General features: G+C 43.6%; 2 protein-coding genes across 2 annotated transcripts; one reads left to right on the top strand and one right to left on the bottom strand.

The window, feature by feature from the left end:
• Nucleotides 1-4,029, bottom strand: LOC132501458 (protein FAM170A-like; the record flags this gene model as incomplete). Its single annotated transcript, XM_060117026.1, has 3 exons — nucleotides 3,960-4,029; nucleotides 1,476-1,616; nucleotides 1-689 (listed from the first exon to the last, which is right to left on the bottom strand). Coding segments are annotated over exons 1-3 (900 nt in total), but the record flags the coding sequence as incomplete, so codon positions are not given.
• A 12,428-nt stretch (nucleotides 4,030-16,457) lies between these two features.
• Nucleotides 16,458-27,169, top strand: LOC132502192 (zinc finger protein 226-like). Its single transcript, XM_060118029.1, is given in 8 exon segments — nucleotides 16,458-17,015; nucleotides 17,490-17,540; nucleotides 19,639-19,684; nucleotides 21,564-21,690; nucleotides 24,969-25,137; nucleotides 25,139-25,573; nucleotides 25,575-26,727; nucleotides 26,729-27,169. Coding segments are annotated over 8 exon segments (2,442 nt in total). The 5' UTR covers nucleotides 16,458-16,980; the 3' UTR covers nucleotides 27,155-27,169.
• Nucleotides 27,170-27,944: the final 775 nt, after the last annotated feature.

The raw sequence follows: 27,944 nt of genomic DNA, 5'->3' as shown, positions 1-27,944 counted from the left end.
CGTGGGCTGCTCTCCCTCATTCTCCTTTTCTTCTTGCTTCTCTTCCTCCTCCTCCTCCTCCTCCTCCTCCTCCTCCTCAGAGGTGCTCCCGGATTCCACATTGCCCATCAGCTGGGCCATGGTGAGATGAAAGACACGGCAGCTGAAGCCCTCCAGGACGCCGCCCTTCACGTGCTGCTGGAGGATCTCCAAGGTGGGGAAGACCCGGCAGCAGGCCATGCACCTGAAGCCGGTCTCCATGGTCACCATCCAGTCCGGTGTCTTGGCCCTGGGTCTCTCCTCGACGGCAGGTGACCCTGATGGGCTGCCTGGCTCTGCCCTTTCCTCATACTCTTTCTCCTCCCCAGTGGGCTCACTGTCAGACAGGAGGCTTTCGGTGAACACATCAGAGGGGCACGTGCCTACTGTGCACGCATCCTCAGGAAGGGTCACTTCTTCTATCGTCAGCTGCTTTTCAGGCAACTCCAAGGGTTTCTTTGTCTTCCAGGAGACAGCGACACCCTTGTTCACTTGTACCTGCATGTAGTATATTTTCATGCCCCTTTCCTCTTTGTCTGGGTGCAGATCGTTCTTACAGGGTGAAGAGGGCGAGGAGGAGACACAGTGTGATGGGGGAGCGGTCTCCCCTTCTTCCTGAACCTGGGCTAGGGGTGCTGTAAGCCAGGCAGTGTCTCGAAATCTCCGCATTGCTGAAAAAGGAAATTAAAACCATAATAACATGCATGGGCTGTGCCGGAAGCTGAGGGAGCAGGTGTGGTAGACGAGAGAGGGACATTTGCATGACGTAGCTATGTCGTGAGCTTGGTGTCTGTTGGCCGTAGGATGGAGCGGTGTATCTGGTGTCATCTGTGGGCTTTTCATGTGCGTGGGGGGGATACTGGAGCGGTGTCTGTATACAGGGGTGTGGAGTATGGTGGTGAGGGCTGTGGTATGTGAGGGATGCGGCTGGATGCGTGTATGACAAGGAGTGTGAGTTTGGGAATATCGGTGGTGCATTCCTTGTGGAATGGGGCTGTGGTGCTTGGGGCTTCTGTGTGCTCTCAGAAGGGCTGTGCCTGGAGGGCGGATGTATGTGTGAGCTGTGTGGACCTGAGCTGGATGGTCCTGCTCTCAGGCTGGAGGTGTATGATGCAGAATTCTGTCCTTCTCTGGAAGCAAAGGCAAAGGCAAAGACAATGCCTACATTTTCCTCTGAAGATGCTTCATCTGGTCCCTCTTCCCTCCACCTCAAGCCCAGACCTTTCCGGCCCCTGCTCCTTGACTTCCCCACCATGGTACTACCAGTATTCACACCGCCCCCCCAGACTCAGCTGGCATCCACTCCCTCGGAACAGCTCAGCCATCCTGCCCAGGCTCTTCCACAGAGCCCTCATCACCTCTGATGACTCTGGATTTCCTCTCAGCCTCCCTGGGATCTGTGTGCCTCCTGCCTCACAGCCAAGCACCCCCTCACCTGAGGAGCCCCGCGCCCTTACCAGCGTAGCTGAGCTTGAGCGGAGTAGAAGTACAGAAGAAGTATTTAGAGGCAGAGGAGACCTCCCCTGACCCTGGGCTGCAGCCTTGGGCCACCACAGTGGATCCAAGCCGAGGGGGATCCTCTTGTGACTTCGAGATTCCTGAGGGAGGAATGAAAGGCTCAGGGTGGGTTCATCAGTCCTCTGTCCACAAATATTTACTGAGTGTGTGACACGTGTCAGGTGCAGTGAATACACACAGTTGAGAGTGTGGTTCCCAGTGGATCCTCCAGGATTTAATTCCAATCAATACTTATTCTCTCACTGTCTAGTTGGTAATGTAGGCCTCGGTGGTGACTGTGAGTGTGTGGGAAGAGTGAGTGATGTGTATCAGTTAAGTCTGTGGTAAGTGTGGGGTTGGCATGGGGAGCACAGTGCAGATGTGTCTATGTGTGTCTGTGGCCTTTGTGTGCATGGTTTCTGTTCACAAGTCAGGAATTCTGGGACATGTAACTTTTCCTCATTACATGGTGTGGCTTGTATTTATGGTGCGTGTTCATTCATTCATTCACCAAGATTCAGTAAGCAGCTACTCCTGTGTATCCGGCACTCTTCCATTGTTGTAGTCTTTGGTAACGCTGCACATTCTAGTAGGGGAAGACACACACTAAACAAAACTACAATAAATATATAATACATCAGCTGGTGGTACGTATATAAGGGTTGCCAGACTTAGCGAACAAGAATACAAGGCACCCAGTTAAATTTCAGTTTCAGATAAACCCAGAATAATTTTTTAGTGTAAGTATTCCCATGCAGTATTTGGCCTGACTTAGTTTTAGTGTGAGTATGGCCCATACAATATGTGGGACATACTGATACTGAAAAATTACTTGTTCTTTATCTGGAATTCAAATTGAACTGGATAGCCCATATTTCCTCTGGCAACCCTGACATGGGTTAGTGAGACTGTGGTTTACTGTGGTTTGTACAAAGCGGGTCTGGCATTACTCAAGAATGTGTTACAAGTGTGGTGTGTATGACACGTGACTGGTTCTTACAGAGGTATTTAGCGATGGCTGAAGTTAGCTGTGTTTGTGCGAGAGTTGAGGAGATACATATATATATATAGTGTGTGTGTGTGTCCTATATATAGTGTGTGTGTGTCTATATACATATCTCATCTCCAGCGTTTGGTGTTGGAGGAGAGGATTGTGATACAGATGGGTTGTATGAGAACGTAGTACAGGAGGGATCCGTGTATATACCTCCATGTGCTGTGTGTGGTTTACTAAGGAAGTTATATGTGGGGTGTGTGATATTTTTGCTGTATCAGAGTGTACATGGGTGTATGAGTTACTGTCTCATAAAACACCCCTAACAAGAAATCTGTATACACTCTTACGTACAACGAGTGTCAGCCAGGTCCAGGCAGGGTGACAAGAACTTTACCACGCAGACGTTATATCTGGTAAGCACTCTACCCCCATTCATCCCGCACTTCTCTGCACTACCACACACACACACACACACACACACACACACACACACACACACACACACACACACAGGAACATAGAGCAAACTATTCTGAATGGTCAGGGGCAGTCATTGCCTTCCCCAGCCTGTCCCAGCCACTGCCTGGAAATCTGCCTGCTGTCTAGAGCTCCATTCCCAGGGCCCATCCTACAGTCTCCAGGGCCCTGGGCCTGGTAGGAGCTACTGGGCTCTAATCTGGGGCAGAGGCCTCTAGCTGGAGCTCTGGGGTGACCACCCCTCTCCCAGGGCAAGCTACTCGCCTACATTTAATGCACGCAGACACCACGTGGCCCGTGGCTCTCAGATCTCCCCCCAGGACCCTGAGGCCATTTCTCACCCCCGCCCACGCGGTCTCAGTCTCTGGAAAACCCTTCCCTTCCCTTGATCTCCTTTGGGAAATTCTTCCTGTTGAAGGAATAAAACCTCCTTGCTTTCAATATGACACCATCCCTAGACAAACAATCTTCTTTCAAAGTGCATTCCACTTGTCAAGATATTTTTCAACAGGGCCTTCAACGCATGGGGCTTCTCTTTCCACTTTGGTAAAAGAGGCCAAGCAACTCATGGGTCTCTCTCAGCATCCTTGCATCCTTCACATCCCCCACCTCATGACCCCAGGGAAAGATCCAAGAGCATAAGAGAGAAATCGGGGACTGAGAAAAGCTGCACCTCTAGGTCTGTGCAAGCAGGATGCAGCCTGCTGTGAGTGCGACAAAGCTCCAGGCCCGGCTGCCCCAGGAGAGAGTCCTCAGACCAGCGGAGCTGACCTCCCATCTCCCAGGGGGCATCTGGCCGTTCTGTGCCGTCTCACACCACAGGGACCCTCCGGATGGATACGGCAGCATCAGTGAGACAAGGTCTCTCGCTCCCTGCTTCACAGGTGACACGTTCTCAGTCCCCCGCTTCCTAGAGAAGGTTCAGTTTGGCAGAAACCCATGTGCCCCAGACAAGTTGCCCCCCACATACCTCCTCCGTGCTCGGCAGTTTCCTGGGACTCTTCATTTTCCAGATGTTTCCTCTTTTGTCGCCGTTTCATGGTACCAACTAGAAGTCTCCCTTAGAAGATGCCTCAAGAGATGTCCAACTCCTCCTCTTCCCTACAGGTTGGCCCTTGTTGGCTCTTGGGCAATCCGTTGAAATGATTCAATACAAACAAAAATAGTCAAGTCTCCTAAATGGCTGAAAAACTTGTGCCACTTAGTGAACCAGCAGTACTGCCTAGTGCTCACCAGGGCTGTTATGTTTGCAAGGTTGCCAGGCGCACAGCGGAATTCTGTGACCTCAGTGCTGACATCAGAGCATTCGGTGGACCTGGGTTGAGCACAGTGTCTGCAATAGCTCAGGCCCCATTTTCAAGAACAATTCCTTTTTCCCAGCCGAACCTTTCCCGTGAAAGGGAAAGGTTCATACCATATCTATTATAAATTGTATCATACCATGTCTGTTATAACATTCACATTTTGATTGGAGATCTTTGAATGTCTTTTCTAGAGAGATTTAATATGAATATTTTAAATGGTCTCCAGTTTCCCTGTGGATTATTGACATTTTAAACTCTGCACTTCAATTTTCCCTCAATACGTGTAATTTTGTCACGGCTATTTCTGTACTTAAAGATGAGGAACTATATAATTGATTTCTTCATTTTTTCCCCATCTCTTGCCAAGGTACTGCATTTGATTGTGTCTTGCGAATGAGTGAAAAATGCTAGTCCTTGAGTCAGGACATTGGGCCCTTTACCAAGTAACTCAACCTATCTGGGCTTCAGCTTCTGTATGTGCGATCAAGAGGCTTGGACTAGCTGACTTTTCAAATGCTGTGTTTCTTTGATTCACTCTCACTTACTGATCTGCTCCTTAAGAAGAGGGTCTGTTCTCATAAAGTAACAACAGTCTTTTCCTAACCTTGGGTTGGGCGGAGTTTAACTGTTCGTACTCAGTTTGTTAGTTATATTGCCTTCTACGTATGCTTAGCTCTAAATAATTTATATGGCTCTTGTGACTATGTTTAGATCTTCTTTTTTTCTTATTTTCTTTTACAGTTTCTAATTTGTTATCGCCAGTGTAGAGGAGCCTGACTGATTTTTAAAATGTATTGATCTTGTATGTGTGTGCCTTGTTGAACCGTCTTATTCGTTCCTGCTAGTTTATCTGTGGGTTCTTTTGGGTCTCCTAGATAAATGAGCATATTAAATGTAAATAATGTGTTCTTTGGATAAAGTTTATTTTCTTGCATCTATATATATAGAAGCAATATGTTGAATTGATTTAAATATTTAAATACTTACATACCTGTTATCACAATCTAACGTTCTTGATCTTATTTTCTTTCAATCAATATTATGTTTTCAAGACTTATCCACGTGAATCCATATAGATCTAGGTCTTTGATTTTTGACTGCTTGATATTATTTCATCACATGCATATAGCATCATTTATTTTCCATTCAAGCATTATTGGACAATTGGATTGTTTCCCTCCCTTCTCTAGAACAAACAACATTTCGTAGAATATCCCTGAAGATGTCTGACAGTCGAGAAGGGCCAGGCTGCCCGAAGGATTGCTACTTGCTTTTAGCCACCTTCCAACAGGCCGTCTCCAGCCAGCAATTTGAAGCACAGCTGAAATGAAAACTGCCCCAAATGTGAAGATCTTAGGAGCTTCCTAGAAGGTGGGAGGTTAATGATAGGCATCCTGCTGGGATCCCAGGGGAGTCTGAGCTGGCCTGAAGCTCATCTTCCTCCTCCACCTCTCAAGAGAAATGTGGAGGAAAGAAGACTTCAAAAACTGTGAGTAGGGCCTCCCTGGTGGCGCAATGGTTGAGAGTCCGCCTGCCGATGCAGGGGATACGGGTTCGTGCCCCGGTCTGGGAGGATCCCATATGCCGCGGAGCGGCTGGGCCCGTGAACCATGGCCGCTGGGCCTGCGCATCCGGAGCCTGTGCTCCGCAACGGGAGAGGCCACAGCAGTGAGAGGCCCGCATACCGCAAAAAGAAAAAAAAAAAACAAAACAAAACTGTGAGCAGGCAGAGGGAGAGAGATTGGGGGCCGAAGCTGTAACTGAGGTCTTGGAGTGGGCTGTGAGCACGCAGAGCCTCTAGAGAGCCAGGCTCTGCCTTCTGAGAACTTCTCCCCTAAGGCTGCTCATAATTCACGTGATACCAGCCATATAGAGCCGACTTGGCCCACACTGTCACAGAAAGCCTTACCAGAATCTCTTCTTCATACACTCTTGTGTCTGTTACTTGGTTATTGCCTTTGGTACTCCACTGATGTGAACCACAGTCGCCAGGGGATGGAGGACACTAGTGACCCATCTTGCTCTGTGGCCTCAGTCCACAGCCTGAGGGTAAGGGTAGAGGCCAAATGAAGGTCAAGAAGGAAAGATGGAGTTTGAAGAGAAGACCTGAGTTAAGGGTGTCTTCTCAAGTCTTGACGACTGAAATGTAGCTCCAGTACCTGAAGTCCTGCTTGTTCTCAAGGCTGACCACGGGGCTGGGTGCACTCAGTGAAGGAACCGTATACACTTAGTATTTCCTTGCTTGCTCACACTTGCCCTCCTCTGATACACCCTCTGCAAGACTGATCTTCCCCTGAAACAACTTTCCACCTGCTACTGTCATCTCATGAACATCTGCTTCCCCTTCCTAGTGCCCCCCTAGAATGCCAGTGCAGCCAATTCATAATTTGATAATCATGCTGCTTACCATAGTCTCAGCAACTTCTGATACATTTTATTCACTTTATTCCATAGTCTTCACCCATCAATAATCTTCCTTAACTTCCTAGCTGCAGGTTAACCCATTCGGAATCATTTCTTTTTCTTTCTCTTCTTTGGCAAATCCTTTCTATCTTTTAAGGTCTTTTTCTTGTCTCTCTACCATCCTGCCTTCCCGAACTTCTTTGTTTTCCGTTTAAGTAACCTTTCAATCTCCTTCCCCAATTTCCTCATACACATTGAGACTTTATTCCTCACACGTTAGACAGCGGTTTATGAATGGCCAGGCATAATGGACTCAGAATGAGTTGGCACCCCCGAGGAACCTGTCTTGCTGGGGAGCCACAGGTGAAGGGCTGGCTGCTGGACACATGTTTGCATGGAGTCAGGCTGAGTGGCCTCAGGGTGTTTGCTCTGCACTTGTGTGTGTTTCTCCCTAGTTGGTTTCCTTGTCCAGCCACCTGTGACCTCCCTCCATCCAGCCCAGGGAATCCTTCTCATCACAGGGGTAGGATGTTTGTCTCATTTTCCATCACATCCTTTCCCCAAAGTTTGGTTGTGAGTTGTTCCCATTCCAAAGACCTTTCCTCTTTGAAGAGAAAAGAGAAAATCTTGTCTCTCCTTTCCTCTCACTTCACTTCTGCTCTATTATCTCCTCCGTCCAGAATGGCCCACTGACTCAAATGGGTGTAGAACCGAAGATGGCAAGAAATGCCAGCAATTCTGAGATAATAATACGGATGGATCAGGAAAACTTGAAAACCTTTATCCCGCCACATTAAAATAGATTGCACTTCCAGTGTATTCAGAGTCTCAGTGTAGAAACACAAATGATAGAAACACAAATGAATTACACTCAAGTTTTTCTTTCCTCCTTTCCTGATTTATTCTAATCCTCCAAGTTAACATGATGAACTATTTGTTAGGTAAACTTTCAGACATTTTCTACCCATGCACACTTTTCTTTTTTTCACATAATAGTGTGAACTAGGTCACTTTCAACATACTGTGATTCTGTGATTCACTGTCTCCCACCGAGTCATCCACTGATAAAGTCATCTGTTTCACGGAGAAATATTTCCAATAGCTAATAGCCAATGTCTGTGGAGTGCTTACTCTGTGTCGGTTTCTTGTAACTACTTTACAGATCTTTTGTACAACGTACCCATGGACCAGGTACAATTATAACCCCCAAGTGACAGATAAGTGTAGATAAGTACAAATAAATACAGTGGCCAAGTGTCTTGCCCAAGACACTGGGAAGGGCTTCATGTGGAGCCTGAACCTCGACATGCATCGGAAGGTCCCCACAGGAGAGAAACCATATAAGTGTGGGGAGTGTAGGAAGCACTTCAGTCAGGCCTCAAGTCTTCAGCTTCATCAGAGCATCCACACTGGAGAGAAGCCATACAGATGTGATGTGTGTGGTAAAGTCTTTAGTCGGTCTTCACAGCTGCAGTATCACAGGCGAGTTCATACAGGGGAGAAACCTTACCAGTGTGAGACGTGTGGTAAAAGCTTCAGTTGGCGCTCCAATCTTATAAGTCATCACAAAATGCATACTGGGGATACATTTTATGAAAGCAGCGAGAGTGGTAAGAACATCAAGGAACTGTCAGAGGATAGAAGTTCTACAAAATGATGTTTTCAAAAAACTCACGTGCAGCGTGAATTCTTGCAAGCGTCAGGTCTCATCGGAGAGAAAGTATTTTAAATTAGTTGGTGTTGAAGCAGTAGCTAAACAGATTCTAGTGTTCAGCAGAGCACACAGCAGAGATCCCTTCTGAGTGGTGCAGTAAGGGCTGCATTCCGAACTTTGACATTTATCAGATGTCACTTAGGAGATAGCACTTAGAAAGGAAAAGAGTTTGGTCTGGGCTTTAACAAAAGTGTAAGGATGAGCTCGTCAAAATTGATGTCCATGAGAATGTGCGCTCCATGAGGGCAGGGACTTGGCTGCTGAATCTACACAACCTTATCATTGACTAGTGCTTTTAGGTGTGCTCAGTACTTGTGTTTTAAATAAACCAAAAGGGGGAAATGTATAATATATGAAAGTTGTATCCAGATGGGGAAACCTGCAAAATAAAATTAATTCAGGACATGAACTTTTGTTGAAATACTGAAAACTACTGCAGAAAACCAATCTGCAATATATATTTTTTAAATTTATTTTTGGCTGCCTGGGTCTTTATTGCTGCACGCAGGCTTTCTCTAGTTGCAGTGAGTGGGGGCTACTTTTCATTGCAGTGTGTGGGCTTCTCATTGCAGTGGCTTCTCTTTGTGGAGCACGGGCTCTAGGTGTGCAGGCTTCAGTAGTTGTGGCACGCGGCTGAGCTGCTGTGCAGCATGTGGGATCTTCCTGGACCAGGGCTCAAACCCGTGTCCCCTGCATTGGCAGGCAGATTCTTGACCACTACGCCACCAGGGAAGGGAAGCCCCCCAATCTTCAATATTAATATGCTATTAGCCTATCGCAACTGGCTCCTTGCCTCCCGCAGCCTCTGTTCTCAAGTTGGGTGGTTATTTGAGACCCCGTCTAGTTTTCCAAGGACTGTGTTCAGTAGAAATTGAACTATCTTGTGATTTTTTTTTCTGATGGTACAGAGTGAAAAAACATGATTAACTTTGCAACAACAGTAACTGCATAGTATACAATTGATTTTTTGTCTGTCAATATTAAGGCAGGGTTTACTGTAACACTTTGAAAGTGTCACAAAAATTGTTTGTCCCTAGAAAAAAAAATTTTTAGTTGACCTTGAACTTACTGATTTCTAATTCTCTGCATTTTCATCCAGACTTTGAAATGTTTGCCTTCTAATTATTGTAGCATTTCTTCTAAACTTCTCAGGTAGGGGCTATGCCATATTCTTCCCCCACATCCATGAGGCAAATACCCAGAAAACTTGTAGGAATTTGATAAAATTATCCAGTGTATTATTGAGACAAGACTGACATTTATGTGCTTTTCCCTATTGGTTGCAGTAAAGCATGGTTTCAGGAAAGGAGTATATATATCAGAATATATTAGATCTCTTTGATTTAGAAATCATATAATTGGAAGTTATTGATTATGAGATTAAAATACCAAAAAGATGAACACCACATCAATGATGTCACTAAATTTTTTAATGGAAATTAGTGTACAGCTGTAAGAATTTGAGTTTTGATAGATTCCTATATTAATCTGAAGCCGGTAAAATGATGACAGGGACTTCCCTGGTGGTACAGTGGCTAAGAATTCGCCTGCCAATGCAGGGGACACGGGTTTGAGCCCTGGTCCAGGAAGATCCCACATGCTGTGGAGCAACTAAGCCCGTGTGCCACAACTACTGAAGCCTACGTGCTTAGAGCCTGTGCTCCGCAACAAGAGAAGCCACTGCAATGAGAAGCCCGCGCACCGCAACGAAGAGTAGCCCACACTCACTGCAACTAGAGAAAGCCCGCACGCAGCAACGAAGACCCAATGCAGCCAAAAATAAATAAATTAAATAAAAAATTTATTTTAAAAATTTATGACATATCATAATCGCAGGAGATACACAATATGGGCTTTGAGAGGTCACAGATTGTAGCCTTCATAGTATAATCAACCATAAATCTTTGTTAGTGTTTGTGTATGTGTGCATGTGCACACATGTATGTGTACATGCATAAGATCATGTGTAAAGGGATACTCTTCCAGAGTGGTTTTCCTAGGCAAGGAGCATTTTGTGATATTTTTCCATTTTATAACTTCATGTTATATTTTTTTCATTGAATAGTGGGTATTGCCAAAGCAGGAAATTATTTTAATAGAATTTGAAAAAGTATTAAATAATTATCCCTTGTAGTTAAGACCTCATATGATTGTTCTATATTGTCATAAGGTATATAAGATCAAAATATGGTATGAACTCTGGAAGCCAATTTCAAAAACAAAACAGTTCTCAGATTATTTTGCATACACAGAAAAATTCATGAGTTTCAACAGTTGAAGCTTTTTTATTTATGCTGTGCTTTAACTACAGATCCATAATAGGGAGAGGGAAAATCCTGGAGCTAGAAACAAAAGTGGATATACCTACATTGTGGAGGTTTAAAAAAAAAAGTTTCTCTTGTTGAAAAGATGCACATGAGGAGAGAACTAAGCATAATAGCAGAGGACCCTCTGGATGTGGAACCAGTAAGGACAAAGCAGGTTTGGATGGCATTCCATACGCAGACCAATGGTGGTATTTTTAATATAGTTGGTTAAAGGGCTTTATTTAGCAAGTTACAGTTGACCCTTGAACAATATGGGTTTGAACTGGGCAGGTCCACTTAGATGCAGGGTTTTTTTTAATAGTAATTACTACAGTACTACATGATCTGTGGTTGGTGGAACCCATGGTTGCAGAATTGCAGATACAGAGGAACCACGGATATGGAAGTCTGACCATAAGTTATTTATACAGATCTGTCTATCCATCCATCCATCCGTCCACCCATCTGGAGAGAGAGAGAGGGAGTGAGTGCATGTGCTAGGTATTTACAGAAGTAGATATGGAAGTGCGAGGATATACAAACACACACATGTGTATGTGATGTATACAAGCATGTATATCCACGTTTCTGTTTCAGGGCTGGAGCAAGGAAAGTGTAGAATGATCCTGGAGAAAATTTACTGTGCCAGAAAGTAGGAAAGAGTGGTGGGACGTGTAAAAAGATCCAGCTTGAAGAGACTCACACTGGGTAAATCTGAGCAATTTGACCATAAAATAAATAATTATCATACAGAATATGAATAAAAAAAGAGGAAGGGAGGGAAGGAAGGGCTCTCAGAATGCCAAACCATAAATATATAGAAGGAATGATGTAATGTAAAAATCATTATTTACAACCATCATAGTAATGATAGGTTCTGGCAAGAGTAATCAATGAATTATAAAACTACTGGTTGAAAGTTTACAAGGAGCAGGATGCTACAAAACCCAAAATATCTCTCCACAAAGTATTAATCACAACAAGAAATACAGTAGGTATAAATTTGGTGAACACTACCTTAGCCAAGAGGTGAACATTATCAATAACAGAACAAACGAACGTTTTAGATCTCTGGGGTATGATATGCTGAGAAGGACGCAACGTTGCTTCAGTATTATTTCTGACAGAAATAAACAACCAGATCTTATCACAAGGAAGCATCCACGTTGAGAGTCTCCTGTTTCACAGTTATGACCACAGGGAGCATAACTGGCCAAAGGTCCCAGCTGCTGCTCTTAAATCCATCACCACGTTTGCCTGGAGGCCGGCCTTGCCCCTGATTGCTCCTAGTCAGCACAGCAGGGATCCTAAGGCAGGCCATTTCTTGGAGACCAGGATTCCTCTGTCCAGTGACCTTTTTTCAAGGACTCTGACAGCCTTGAAGGATTTTACGTAGATTACAAGGCAGTCTGGGATGATTTACCAAATCTTTCTTCCAAATCTTCACTCAGGGTCAGACTTGCACTATGAGCTGATAGTTCTGCCAGCCTTCCAGAGCTCCCTGCCATTTTGTCTCCGATGTTTTCCCTAATGAAATATTTGTTCATTAAAGTCTTTCTCAGCACTTTGCCGTCTAGTTCTTGGAGGACCAGGACAAACCCCAAACCCTAGAAGCATCCCTTTTTGGCTCTTTCTAGTAACCTTCCTTTCCATATGGTAGCCACTAATTTGTAATGGTGTAGATTCACTTAGCCTATTTTGTACTTTATATAAATGGAGTCATGTAATAGGTGCTATTTTGTGTTGGCTTCATTTGCTCCACAGTATATCCATGACATTTATCCATATTGTTGGGAGTGGATACCGTTGATTCATTTTCATTGGTGGATATTATTGCAGTGTGTAAACATATCAAAATCTATTTATTAATCCCATTATTGGTGGGTATTGGGTACTTCCCCATTCTTGGCTATCACAGGTAGTGGTGATGTGAGCAATCTAGAATGTGCCTTGTGCACTTGTTTGAGGGATATTTCTATGGGTGGAACCAAAGGGTTATAGGGTATATGTTCAACTTTGGTAGATACAGTTGACCCTTGAAGAATGCATGGGCCTGAGGGATGCATCTGAGTCTTTTAGTCCATAGATGTTTTTAAAATATCTCTCACTTTTGGCCCAAGAGTGCTGCGTTTGGGTTTACGGTGTTTCTTAACTTTAAAATAGTCCAATTTTTCAATTTTTTCTTTCACAGTTGGTGATTTTTTTGGTCTTAAGAAATTCTTCCTACTCCAAGGCAAAAAGGCTATTATCTTACGTTTCTTTCCTAAAGCATCATTGTTTACTTTTCAAATTTAAGTCTGCAGATCTTCTGGAATTTATATTTTTATATCCTATGCAGTAATGATTAATATTTTTCCCATATGGATATCCAGCTGACTGAGAACCAAGAGTTGACCCTTGGACAACATGGGTTTAAACTACACAAGTGCACTCATACGAGGATTTTTTTTTAATAGTAAATACTGCACTACTACACGATCCAAGGTTGGTTCAATCCTCAGATGCAGAATTGCCGATTATGGAGAAACCATGTACGTACAGAGGACTGGCTATAAGTTATACTTGGATTTTCAACTTAGCAGAGGGTTGGCACCCCTAACCCCCTTGAACCCTAGTTCAAGGATCAACTGTATTAACAAGAGTTCTTTCCCCTCTCTGCTGCAGTGTTTTCTTTTCTTTCTTTTTTCTTTTGGCCGTGCTGCGTGGCTTGCAGGATCTCAGTTCCCTGACCAGGGATTGAACCAGGGTCACCACAGTGAAAGCGCCAAATCCTTACCACTAGACCACCAGGGAACTCCCTGCAGTGTTTTCTTTTTACACGTTGTTATAATGTCTGTTTCAACATGGATTTTGATGTCTATTATCTTGTCTATCCTTGAGCAAACACCAGACTATCTTATATTGTAGATTTATAGTAAGATTTAATGTGACTAATACCTTTCTTTTCATTCTTCTTTCAGATTGTCCCAGCTCTTCTTTTATTTTTTATTTTTATGTTTTTTTAGATGTTGGGGGTAGGAGTTTATTTACTTATTTTTGCTGTGTTGGGTCTTCGTTTCTGTGCGAGGGCTTTCTTTAGTTGTGGCAAGCGGGGGCCACTCTTCATCGTGGTGCGTGGGCCTCACTATCACGGCCTCTTGTTGGGGAGCACAGGCTCCAGACGCGCAGGCTCAGTACGTGGCTCCCGGGCCTAGTTGCTCCGTGGCATGTGGGATCTTCCCAGACCAGGGCTCAAACCCGTGTCCCCTGCATTAGCAGGCAGATTCTCGACCACTGCACCACCAGGGAAGCCCCCAGCTCTTCTTGTAGCTCTTTGCTTTCCCACATAATATTTGTAAACATCTCATCAATTTCCAAGGGAAAAAATGCTGATGTTTTTATTGGGGTTTGATTGAGCCTATAGATCATTTTGAGGATTACTGATATCTTTGTAATATTGAATCTTCAAGCCATGAATATCACTATTTTTAAGAATTTCTCTTGGAGAAAAAGAAAAGTGGATCCCATGTAATAAAATGTACATAAATAGACTCCAAAATATTTAAAGGACCTACATGTGAAAGATAAGTCTAGAAAGTTAACTTTTAAAAGGTAGAAATCTATTTTTTCACCTGAGGAGTTTCAGAAGCACAGATATTAAGAAATTATTGGTTTATTATCTTATAATTAAAGATTTCTATTCCATGAAGAACACAATAGAAAAATTTTAGAAACACGTGCCCAATTAGGAAAGGATACTTGTAATTGGTAAAACTGAAAAGGTATTAATAATCAGAATATGTAATAGAAATGAGGAAGAAAAAGATAGCATCCACATTAGAAAATGGGGCAAAAGTTTTAAGTAGACATTTATAGATGAAGCTACCAAGCATTTGAAAAAAAGATCAAACTTATTAGAAATCAGAGAAATTTAACTAAAACAAGATACTACTATACATTTAATACACTAGCAAAACGGTGATGAGTCGTCCAAATGAAGGTAAGTGGTTGCACAAAAACCTGACGTGCAACTCTTTGGTAATCTGGACTGGTGTAGCCGTTCAGGAAGTCAATCTGGCTATATTATTAAAGTATACATATTTGCTATGAAATAATTTCACTCGGGTATGTATTCCAAAGAAATTCTCAGATACGTCTATAAACAAATGTAAGAAGATGTTTATTTTATTATCATTGGCATGGCAGTTGGAAGAGTACAGGTAAAATGTGGGTGCAGAAAATGGAACTCTATGAAACAAATTAGATAGATGGGTGAATTTTTGTTTGTTTGTTTTTCTGCGGTACGTGGGCCTCTCACTGTTGTGGCCTCTCCCGCTGCGGAGCACAGGCTCCGGACGTGCAGGCTCAGCAGCCATGGCCTACGGGCCCAGCCGCTCCACGGCATGTGGGATTTTCTCAGACTGGGGCATGAACCCGCGTCCCCTGCATCGGCAGGCAGACTCTCAACCACTGTGCCACCAGGGAAGCCTGGATGGGTGAATCTTAAAAATATACTCCTGAATGAAGGAAATAAACACCAGAATGAATTTTATGACACAATATTATTTATATGAATTGAAAATATACACAAGTGCACATTTTGCACAAGAACACACCCAAAAGAAAACACATCAAACAAATTAGAATGGTAGCTTACGGGGTAGAGAAGGGAGTGGAGGGTGCCATAGGGAACAGGAGGTGAATACATAAAACTTAATCATGTTACCGTATTTCATCATGCTATACCCAAGATTTCACTTTACTTGTAGTGGAAAGAAATCCTGTGTGCTATGTTGGCTTAAGTCAGGAATAGTTCTTGGAGGATATTTTCCTGAAAGAATTTGGAACAAATTTTTGAAAAAATCTTTGTTTATACTATGGATGATCTTTTTTTGTTTGTTTTGTTTTTTTCTTTAATTTCTGTTTTGTGGGTGTGTGTGGGATCTACTTTATTTTGTATTTCATTCATCTGATCTTATATTTTTCCATCTGCCTTCTTCAGTTTTATTATTCATTTATTAATTTCCTGAAATGGATGTTTTCTGACTCAATTTTCAACTTCCTTTCTACTTTATTTGTTTTGTTTTGTTTTGTTTTTGTTTTCCTTGCTGTACGCGGGCCTCTCACTGTTGTGGCCTCTCCCGTTGCGGAGCACGGGCTCCGGACGCCCAGGCTCAGCGGCCATGGCTCACGGGCCCAGCCGCTCCGTGGTATGTGGGATCTTCCCGGACCAGGGCACGAGCCCGTGTCCCCTGCATCGGCAGGCGGACTCTCAACCACTGCGCCACCAGGGAAGCCCCCCTTTCTACTTTAATATATGCTTTTAAGGCTCAACATTTCCCTCTATGTATGTGTTCAAATCTCCAGATCCAATTATGAATTTGAATGTTTCTCTTCATGGTTCTGTCAATTTTTGCTTTATAAAGTATCAGCTGAAGTTATTAGTTTCTGATAATTTGAAACTTTTATGACTGTGAAGTGTCCCTCCGTATGTCAAGTAATGCTTTTTCCTTCCCCTTAAAGTTCACTTGGTCAAATAGCAATGTCACAGATTTTATAATTACAGAAATAACTTGAGACCTAGGATGTTGATGTCTGTCTCTAGAAAGGATTTTCCCTTGCTTCTGCACGGGTTGTAAGATGCTAACAAAACACGTTCACCTTTACACAGTTTCAGGGAATGAGGTGTTTGGGCGTTTGGCTTCAGTCCCTGCCAAAGAAAGCCCAGTTTCCTTCTCCCCTTATTCCAATGGTGAAACTCTTTGGGGTTTACCAGGAAGCCTTCGTGGCTGTTAATGCTTTTATGTCGCTTAGCCTCTTGAAGACGTCCAAAATTCTACTGAGTTTGTACGCCTTTCAATGAACAGAATCTACACTCTTCTGAGGCCTACACAGTAGGACGTCAAGACTGCCTGAGACCTTCTCAGGGATTCCGGAAAGTGCAAACCAGAGTGAAAACATGTAGGCCAGAGCTCGTGCCGGTAGACACCCCCGCACCCACCCTTGCATTCTGGGACATGTAGTCCAGAGCTCGTAAACTCGTGTAGTCCCATATACTGCAGCTACAGTAACGCCTCGCTGTAAAGGTTTACCCGCGGAATTCTGGGAAATGTGGTCCAGGAGTTCCGGGTTAGTCGCAGGCACTTCCGCCCCAGGAGGACACGTAGCAGCCATGTTTTGCTTGATGACGGTGTTTCAGGTCCGCTCTTCACGACCCCTTCAAGCTTCCCCTTTGCAGACCTTTCATTTGGGGAGAAAGCGGAGGTTTGAGGGCCTGGAGTGGTGATGTACGTCCCGCGGGCGGAGCTTCTTTGCGTTTGGTAAGGTACCCGGGATGGGGTGGGCTCAGGTCGTGCCTCCTGGGGTTTGAGGGTCTCCCCGGTTTTCTTCACCCCTAACCTGACCCCGTCCCCCACCTATGAGCTAGCCCTACCGCTTCATACGGCGTCACACTGGGTGAGTTGCTTAACTCCTCTGTGCCTCCGTTGCTGTTCGGTAAAAGGGGGGAAAAAGGAATGCCTTGTTAATATAGTGTTGTGAGAAGAAACGAGATAGCACAAGTAAAAGGTCTACAACTGCCTGATACATTGTTGGTATTAATACTACGCTAATTCGGGAGGCACCCATTTCGCAGCGGGATTCTGTGAGCCCAGGAAGCTGAATTGTCCTGGACTCCTGGCCTGTTTTGGAAGGAGAGGACTTCTAGCTGGTACGGGGGCGGAAGGGGGTGCGGTATGAATTAGTGGGGATGGAAACACAGCCCTGGTATTTCACAGTCTCCTTTCCTTCCCCAGCCCTGGCTTCTCCAAAAGCACTGCACGGAGGAAGAGGCAACAGAGCCCCACGTGAGTAGGACTTGGCATTCTTCTACTTAAGATATTCCTATAAATTGTAGAACGTATGGGACATGGGTAACGATGATAACTGAGCCTTGGTCACTAATTTCCATTCTAAAAGCTTTATGCCAATGAACACATTTCCATCAGGCAGTGGCTCTGTGAATTGGTACTGCTGTTTTCTCTACTTTAAGGCTGAGGAGCTGGGGGCAGGGAACACAACCCTGTTGGCCCATCCTCACCCAGATGGTAGGAGGCAGAGCTGGGGTTGGGACCCAGGCAGTTTGAGTCCAGCAGCTGAGTTTGCTAATCCCTTTGGTATATTCTCTTTGAGCATAGGGTACTGGCTAGAATCATATCATGAAAGGAGGTTGGGACTTAATTGTGGGGACCTTGAGAGCAAGGTTTAGGCTATTTTATGAGTTTTTAAGATAGTTTTCTCAACTGGGTCATTTATTTTATTTCAAATAATATGTATATCATAGAAGTAGCATAATCATTATGGAAAAATGCAGATATATACATAAAGAAAAATTTTAATTATCTGTAACTTTAGGATGTAAAGATAACCGTTGTTAATGTTTTAGTGCCTTTTTGTCTGGTTACTCTTTGTGTATGTTTCTGTGTAGTGGAGGCTGTTTTTTGTGGGACTGATGTTACACTGCAGTGCTACTCAAATTGTGGTCCACAAACCAGCGGCATTGGCATCACTTGGATAGAAATGCCCAGCCTTGAGCCCCATTCGAGACCTTCTGATTTATAATTTCTGCGTAGGGGGTCCAGGAGGCTGCATTCCAACAAGATCCCGCAGTAATTCACATGCACGTGAAAATTCGAGAAGCTCAAGAGAGGGTCTTTTCTGGAAACTGAGGCCGAGGAAATTGACCCTGCTGGATGTCACAGATAAAACTGAGCTGGATTCACCAAAGCCCTACTTAGTCCAATGATTTTATTCCCCCACTAATTATTGTCAACTGTCAGGGCCCCTTTCAGAAATCTGAATTGAGCAGAAGACAGCTAGCAAGTGTAGAGTCAAAATGGAGGTCGTTAGAAGTTGTGAAGATATCTCTGTCCCAAGCTTTGGGGAGTGGAATCATTGCCATCTTTTGTACTAGATCGAACCCGGGCCCCCTGCATTGGGAATGTGGAGTCTTATCCACTGCACCACCAGGGAAGTCTCCCATTTATTTCTTAAACTTTCCTATATTTATAATGATATAATTACAATTCAGATTCCTGTCTTTTTTCGTTTGAATTAGGTATGGACTGTCAAACTATTTTTTATTGTTGTTGCAGAATCCTGGCTTTTATTAGTTCTCTTTACCTCTGTGCATAATTGTCAAAAGGGTACTTCCTGTTTAAAAAGAAACTTAACGTATTTTTATACCTTTTGTAAAAAGTTGTCCATGTCAATTTAAATGTTATTGTTGCAGTCACAAAATCTTTAGGAAGACAAGCAGAGATTTTCAGAAGTCTATAAAGACTCTCACATAACAGGGCAACAATGGATGACCTCCACATGTCTGACAGTCTTCTGTTGGTAGAAATCACATCTCTAAGGATAATTTCTAACTAAAATATCATCTGCTTTACCGCAGTTGCTAAGAAATAAGAAACCCTGACAGTGGTGTTCTCAGAGCTTCCTACCTTATGACGATGTCACGAGGTGGATGCCCGTGTTCTCCCCTACTGGCAGAGGACAGAACTGAGGCGAAGAGATGTGAATAATTTGCCCAGGGTGACACTGCTAGTGAATGGCGTAGCCTGATCAGAGCCCATGCATATTGACTCCAAAACCCACTCTGACTTACATGGTCTCTGTTTACACCATACCCAGAATACGAATGACCCCTGTGGAAGCTGCAGGCACACTGTGAGGGGGCCACTGTGTATGGATGGGCAGGTCATTCCTCACACAGCCACTGAGGGGGTTCACGGGGGCATCTGGTATCTGCGTGGGGCTCTGCTCATCAAGCATAATCAGCTGTAGCCACCCCGAGGACTGGGAGCCTTGGTAATTCACAATGAGCACCACGTGGGTTAGTGACTTCTTTTTCTTTAAACCAGTTTCCAGTTTGACGACTTCTTTCCCTGTCTGTCTTGTTAGGACTCTGCACTGCCCCAGAAGGAGAGAGAAAATGAGCACATTCCAGGTGAGTAGAGCTTGCCTTTCTTGCTGTTAAAAACGCCGTTTTTGTACTCAGGTTGGACACAGGTTTTCCTCTTTTTTTTCTTTTTCTTTTTTTTTTTTTGATTGGAGTATAGTTGATTTACAATGTATTAATTTCAGGTGTACAGCAAAGTGATTCAGTTATACATATATATACATATATTTTCAGATTCTTTTCCCTTATAGGTTATTACGAAATATTGGGTATAGTTCCATATGGGTTTTCTCTTTCAAGGAGAGTCTAAGCATATGAGGACCTGAGTGTGCCATGTGTGCTTTTTTTAAAATTCCTGTTAAATTTAATTGGTTGCGGTTTTAATTTTTGTTTTATTTCATCATTTTTTTATTTTACAAGTAAAAGAAAAATTAAGGGAAATGAAGGACATCTTCCAGTCTACTGCTTACCTGCTTACAAATTAGCTGCTTTTCTATTTCTGTAATCTTCATCATATGTATTCATGGATGTGTATTTATATTTATAACATAGATACAGTTTTAAGTTGTTTTTTTCATTTAATACTAGCTAACATTCACTTTTAATTGCTTTATCATGTTCCTGCAAACTTATGCACCTATTTTTTTTTTTTTTCTGGTATGCGGGCCTCTCACTGTTGTGGCCTCTCCCGTTGCGGGGCACAGGCTCCGGACGCGCAGGCTCAGCGGCCACGGCTCACGGGCCCAGCTGCTCCGCGGCATGTGGGATCTTCCCGGACCGGGGCACGAACCCGTGTCCCCTGCATCAACAGGCGGACTCTCAACCACTGCGCCACCAGGGGAGCCCTGCACCTATTTTTTATACTATTCTTTACTCACAGACATTTAGTTTAAAGACTTCTCCTGTTTTAGGAGCACTACAGTGACAGTGTTCCTGATTTAACCTTTTTCTCAAAATATCTGTTCTGAAGAATATTGCCCCTTTTTGCCCTTAACATAGTAGGTTTAGGTATTCAGAATTTAAGAGGTATGTTTTACATGTGGTGCCTTGGATGTTTTTTGGTAGAATATCCAAATACGGCAGAGCACAGCAGGATCAAACTGCTGCTTCACGCAGAAAAAATAATGTATCGTTAGAAGTTTTCTCACAACCAGAGTTAGATTCAGTCTTCCCCATGCTTGAGTCAGGCCCTTTGTGTATTTTATTTACTGGTTTGTTTCTTTTTCCATCTTATATTTTTTTTCTAATCAGAGTAATACATGACCTTAGTTTAAAAAGTCCAGTGGTACTTAAAGCACTTGTCACTGCATAGACAGCTCAGAACAATTGTATAAAGAGGTGCTTGGTTTCATCTTTGTTTTAAATATAAAGAATCGGGGTTGTGAAAAAAGGAGGAACCAACTCAGACTCACCCAGAAAACCAAGGGTCTGGAGTCAGAGTATTGCATTCAAGCGAAAGACAGAAACGGGGAAAGAGAGAGTTTTCATTCAGAGACCTGGCATGGCCTTTTGGTTAGTTTCCACATATAACACTCCGTCTCAGCTGGTTCCCAACTCAATGAGAAAGCAGGTGCCATCAAATACTGCCAGGACTAAATTGGTAACTGTTTCTGGGGCACTTGGCAATAATAATTAAACAGTGAAAGCCTTTTAGTTCAGGATCCAGTGGTTAGAATTCTAGGGAGTTTACTTATGAGTTGTCTGAGAGCCCCAGGTAAATACACAAAGCTTTCTCTTTCATAGCTGCACGTCCGGTGAGGCTGAGGAAAGTCAGTGTGTGGCATTGGCAGGATGGAAGGAGGGGGTGCTGGGAAGTCTGCACACCTCACAGGAGCCGGAGCAACTTCCCATCCTCCTCGTCTCCTCGGGGCTGCCCCTCTTCCACTGGCCACTGGGTATAAGATTGAGGTGGTGTTGTTTGTCGTAGGAGGCGGTGACCTTCAAGGACGTGGCCGTGGCCTTCACAGAGGAGGAGCTGGGGCTGCTGGACTCGGCCCAGAGGAAGCTGTACCAGGATGTGATGGTGGAAAACTTCCGGAACCTGGTCTCAGTGGGTGAGGACAGCCTTTCTCTGCGAGTGTCTTTGTGACCTTGGTGTTTCAAGGCTTTGGGCCTCTTGAGGTGGTTCCCTGAGTTTGGGGACCAGACTTTTGCAATTCCTGTGGGACACGAGAGGATGTCTCTGGTCTTTCTAAACAGTGTGTTTCAGGTCCTTTTCAATTATTTTGTAAAAGAACTGTAAGTCGACAGTATCTTGCTGTACCTTGTGTATTCTTTTTCAGATTTCCCTCCCTGCCATTAGTGGATCATAAAGCCAATTTATTGAGCCCTACGTGTGATTTTTTAATGAAATAAAATAGTATAGAAAATATCAGAGTTTCTTAGGAAGAGTACAGCACATTGCAGCAGAAACTCTGGGCGATGGCATGAGTGGTGTGAGAGCCAGTGGGAACAGATTTCATGAAAAGAGACATTGGTTAGATATAGGTCATTCAAGCTTCGTTTTAGTAATGTATACTTTTCTACCTGTGTATCTAGGTTGTGAAATAAATGCTGTTTCTTCAGTGGGTTGTGATACAAAGTTTGAAAAACACAGCTTTCAATACCTTGAATATGCAGTTGGAACTCAAATTTCTAGTAAACTTTCGCTCTAGCCCGTTCATGTTAACTTGTGACTTTGCATGTTCTCATTCTTCAAACGAGATACAAAACATATAGAAAGAGAAGAGAGGCTTTGGTTGATGAATTCAGCAACCCAGATAGAAATTTAGGTGAGAACCAAGCAGTCGTGAGTTCCTATGGTTAGCTCTCTATCTGTTTTGCTTCTCACCAGCCCTGTGCTGTCCATCACCTGGTCCCAGTTGGAAATCTCTTTCCAGGATTATTGCATAGTCTTTGTACTGGTCACCTGTTGCCACCCTTCTCCTCCCACAGTTTGTTCTTTAGGTGGCAAAGTGATCTTTTGTAACTTTAAGTCAGGTTATGTTCTTGTTTCAAAATTCTCTTGTGGCTTCTTTTACTTAGAATAAAAACCACTTAAAGTGGCTTCTAGAGCCTTCTGTGGGCTGCTGTTCGTTCTCCACCACCTCCCTGAATACACCACCTCTCCTCCCTCTTACCCTATCTTTTCCAGACCTGCAAAGGATGCTTCTGCCACAGAGCCTTTTCCTTGTCCTTCTCTCTGCCTGGAATACTCTTTCACCTGTAATCTTTTAGGCCTCTACTTCTTTCAGTCAGTCACCTTAAAGATGAGGAGGTGGCTGTCCTCTGACCACCCTATGGAAAATACAGTCCTCTCTTTCTTACTCTCTCTGCCCTGCCTTGTTTTGTCTCTAAGCGTTTCACTCATGTACATTTTGTTCACCTGTTTCTCACCTCTCTTTCTTCCACTGGAGGGTAATCCAGGAGTGCAGGAGGAATTCGGTCTGTTATATGTTTATTGCTCACTAGCCTCAGTGCTTAGCATAGTCTTGGTACATGACAGGAACTCTTAAATATTTCTTGAACAAACGAATGAGTTAATGGATAGGGAAATTAGCCTTCCATGAAAATAGCTAGTAGGCGGTGAACAAATCTGAGTGAATAAGGGATATTGCTAAATGTTTTTTTGTCTTCAAATGAATTCCTAGCCTAATTCTAACTTCTCAGGTGCCCATGATGTGTGTATGTGTGTGTTTGCCTTTCTGTACAAGTTGGCCCTCATCAACTTGCACAAAAAATATATGTATAGAACCTGTAATTATAACCAAACTGAGTAAAATGCTTTCCCTGTGACTTTCCTTGAGCTCTTAGTAGCAGAGCAAATTCATTTGGGGAGGAAATACTGTTTTGAATGAGGATTCTTATGTCTACTTCTTAGGTAACCCTCCCATAGAAGGAAAGAAATTTCTATTTCCTTATCCCTTATACCAGGGGAGAACAGGTCTCAGAAAACAGCCAGCTGGTGAGTTAGCCTTTCCCTTAAAAGATTTGCCCCGCTGCGTCCCATTTGCCTCCTCCAAAGCCCACCTCACTAATAAGAAATCGATCTTTGTTAGCTCTACAAACATTTTGTGTGTGTGTGTGTGTGTGCGCATTTGTATGTATCTTGTAGAAGGCATTTTAGATAATGTCACCTTGAGTGCTCTGATCATTCTTTAATAGTTTCTAGTCTGTTTCTTCTCAATACTTATCACAGGCTATGGAATTTATTCCCAGCTCACTCATAAACCCCATTCTTCACTTTGGAACTCATTCTTGTTAAAGACCAATGTATCTGTGTCCAAAAATTTTCCATGCTGTTTTTAAAGAGACAGCATTCTTCCCTAGCCTCTAAATTTTGACTCCTGCTTGGCAGGGGGAGTGGAGGAACATACTAGGCAGCACAAATGCCTCAGAAGGATCCAGTGCATAGGTCTTCATGCTTTTTTTTAACCCCACTGATTCTTAGACCCTTTTTTAAAATTAATTAATTTTTGGTTGCACTGGGTCTTCGTTGCTGCATATGGGCTTTTCTCTAGTTGTGGTGAGTGGGAGCAGCTCTTCGTTGTGGTGCGCAGGCTTCTCATTGCAGTGGCTTCTCTTGTTTCAGAGCACGGTCTCTAGGAACGCGGGCTTCAGTAGTTGTGGCACGTGGGCTCAGTAGTTGTGGCTCACGGGCTTAGTTGCTCTGCGGCATGTGGGATCTTTCCGGACCAGGGCTCGAACCTGTGTCCCCTGCACTGGCAGGCAGATCATTAACCACTGTGCCACCGGGGAAGTCCCAGTTTTTAGCCCCTTTCATATCCTCCTCAGCACTAACCCCCTTGGTGTGCTGCCGCCTCGGGTGCAGCCTTTCAACTTAAGCAAAACTGTACTTTCCAGTCCTTTTCCTGTATCTGATACCTGACTTGTAAAAGCTGTTTCGCTTCTCTGACTTGGTTCAAACTTAACCTGGGATTCAGAATTGTGGAGAATCCTAGAAATCAAACTGAGTTCACCTGTGCATGCATTTCTTGAGCCCTGACTAACTGCTAGGCACTGTTAAAGCTGTGAGCACAGCAAAATGCTTGTCTTTATTGATACTGTGTTATGGTAGGAATGACATGTAATTTTTGAAAGATGATTTAAATAGTATGTCAGAGTAGTCATTTGGTTTTAAATGGGTTTCATTCATGCTAAGTATTTGGGAGTTTAACAGACCATCTCTTGGTTTCTGTTAGTATATAAACCAGAGAACTTCATTTGTCGTGCGAAAGATAAGCTGAACCATCCTGAGGTTCATTAAAGTCTCATACTGTGGCTTAAGTGTAAAATCTTGAATCTTTGAACAAAGCTTTCACGTGTCCACATCTCTGAATTCTCTGTCCGATAGAAGAAAACAATCAAAGTGAGTTGAGGGCCGTTCAAGACAGAGGATCACGTGAAGAGCTTTCCTTCTGGCAAATCTGGCAACAAATTGCAAATGACTTAACCAGATGCCAAGACTCCATGATAAATAGTTGTCAGTTCCGCAAACAAGGTGATTCCCCCTGCCAGATTGGGGCAGGACTCTGTTCAAATTTCTGAAGATGAGAACCATATATTAAATGATAAAGCAGGTGATCCCAGTAGTACTGGAAATCCGAGGTTTGCAACTTTGAGAGCCCAGGATTCTTGGAGGAAAACTTCCTTGGCTGAGTCACAGAATTATCAGAATAGACACCAGCAAATTTCCATGAAAAATAAACTGTGTCAGTGTAAAGAGGATGTTGACACCATCAGTTGGATTTCACATCACCTTGATGCTCATGGAGTACACAAGGGTCAAAAATCTTACGGCTACTGTGATTATAGAAAAGATAGCACGAGGGTTTCAACACTGGATCAGAATACTATGATTCACACAGGACAAAAACCTTACCAGTGTAATGAATGTAAAGAAACCTTCACCGATCTCTCCACCTTTGATCTTCACCAGCAATTACACTCAAAAGAGAAGTCTCATGTGCAGTGAGTGTGGAAAAGGCTTCCATTACAGCTCGGTTCTTCATATTCATCAGAGAGTTCACGTGGGAGGAAAACACAGTGAGTGTGATGAGTGTGGCAAGGAGTTCAGTCAGAGCTCACAGCTGCAGACTCCTCAGAAAGTCCACACTGTAGAGAAACCATTCAAATGTGGGGAATGTGGGAAAGGCTTCAGTCGTAGGTCAGCACTTACTATTCATCGTAAAGTCCACACGGGAGAGAAACCTTATAATTGTGAGGAGTGTGGGAGGGCCTTCAGTCAGGCCTCTCACCTTCAGGACCATCAGAGAGTCCACACTGGGGAGAAACCATTCAAATGTGACACATGTGATAAGAGCTTCAGTCGGAATTCACACCTTCAGTCCCATCAGAGAGTCCATACGGGAGAGAAACCGTACAACTGTGAGGAGTGTGGGAAGGGCTTCATTTGTAGCTCAAATCTATACATTCATCAGAGGGTCCACACAGGAGAAAAACCCTACAAATGTGAGGAATGTGGGAAAGGCTTTAGTCGGCCTTCAAGTCTTCAGGCCCATCAGGGAGTCCACACCGGAGAGAAATCATACATATGTAATGTGTGTGGTAAAGGCTTTACTCTGAGTTCAAACCTTCAGGCACATCAAAGAGTCCATACAGGAGAGAAACCATACAAATGTAATGAGTGTGGGAAGAGCTTCAGGAGGAACTCCCATTATCAAGTTCATCTGGTTGTCCACACAGGGGAGAAGCCCTATAAATGTGAGGTATGTGGGAAGGGCTTCAGTCAGAGTTCATATCTTCAAATCCATCAGAAGGCCCACAGTGTAGAGAAACCTTACAAGTGTGAGGAGTGTGGGCAGGGCTTCAGTCAGAGTTCACGACTTCAGATCCACCAGCTGATCCATACCGGTGAGAAACCATACAAATGTGAAGAGTGTGGGAAGGGATTCAGTCGTAGAGCAGATCTTAAAATTCATTGCAGAATCCACACCGGAGAGAAACCGTATAATTGTGAGGAGTGTGGGAAAGTCTTCAGGCAGGCCTCAAATCTTCTGGCCCATGAGAGAGTCCACAGCAGAGAAAAACCATTCAAATGTGAAGAGTGTGGGAAGAGCTTTGGTCGGAGTTCACACCTTCAAGCCCATCAAAAAAGTCCACAGTGGAGAAAAGCCATACAAATGTGAGGAGTGTGGGAGGGGCTTCAAGTGGAGCCTGAACCTCGACATGCATCAGAGGGTCCACACAGGAGAGAAACCATATAAGTGTGGGGAGTATGGGAAGCACTTCATTCAGGCCTCAAGTCTTCAGCTTCATCAAAGCGTCCACACTGGAGAGAAGCCGTACAGATGTGACAGATGCAGTAAGGTCTTCAGTCGGCCTTCACAGCGACAGTCTCATCAAAGAGTGCACACAGGGGAGAAGCCTTACAAGTGTGAGACCTGTGGTAAGAGCTTCAGTTGGCGCTCCAATCTAACAGTTCATCACAGAATCCATGCTGCTGATAAATCCTGTAAAAGTGATAGGAGTGGTAAGACCATCAGAGAGCCCACACATGAAAAAAGTTCCATAAAATGATTAAAACAAAAACAAAAACAACTCAGGTGTCATGTGAATTCTTCCAGTCATCAAGTTCAAAAGAAAAAAAAATCATTTGTTTCATTAAAGTCGGTGTTTCAGCCATAGCTCAACATGTCCCAGTAGTCAGGAGGCCACACGGCAGAGAACTCTGGTAAATGGTGTAGTAAATTTGAACTTTGACCTCTATTAAATATTAGGGGAGAAGCCTTAGTGTGAGTTTTAGCAGGCCTTGTACAAAAGTATGATGAACATGCCAAAATTTATGCCCATTACAACGTAAATTCCACGAATGCAGCGACGTTTGTTCTGAATCTACAGTCTGAACATTGTCAGCTACTTTGTAGGTGCTCGATATTTGTTCAGTTAATGAATGAGGAAAAACTTTTTGAAAATTATGTTGCAGTCCCCTCCAAAATTTCATAAAAATTTGTATTCAGAGCAGTTAACCTAAATCTGGCCTTAAAAGTAATTCAGGGAGACAAAAATTTGAAGTGTTAGAAAACCACTCAGTATTGCAATTTGTAATATTAATGTGGCATCGTCCTGTTATGATGAGCTCCATTTGTCTCCCCCCAGCCTCGCTTCAAGTTGGATCTTATCTTGGACTTTGTCTATCTAATATTCTGTGAATCTTATACAGTACAAATTTGGTTATTTTTTGTGACAGTATAGACTTACTGAAAATGGATTGTTCATCTTGCAATACAGAAAACATACTGTTGACCCTTTTTTCAAGAATGTCAAGGCAGAGGTTTAAGTGTCAGAAAGAGTTACTAATGACAGTGAC

The sequence above is a fragment of the Mesoplodon densirostris genome, chromosome 14, assembly GCF_025265405.1.
Source record: "Mesoplodon densirostris isolate mMesDen1 chromosome 14, mMesDen1 primary haplotype, whole genome shotgun sequence".
NCBI lineage: Eukaryota > Metazoa > Chordata > Mammalia > Artiodactyla > Ziphiidae > Mesoplodon > Mesoplodon densirostris.
The sequence above is the reverse complement of the archived record's forward strand: the minus strand, read 5'-3'. Positions and strand labels throughout refer to the sequence as shown.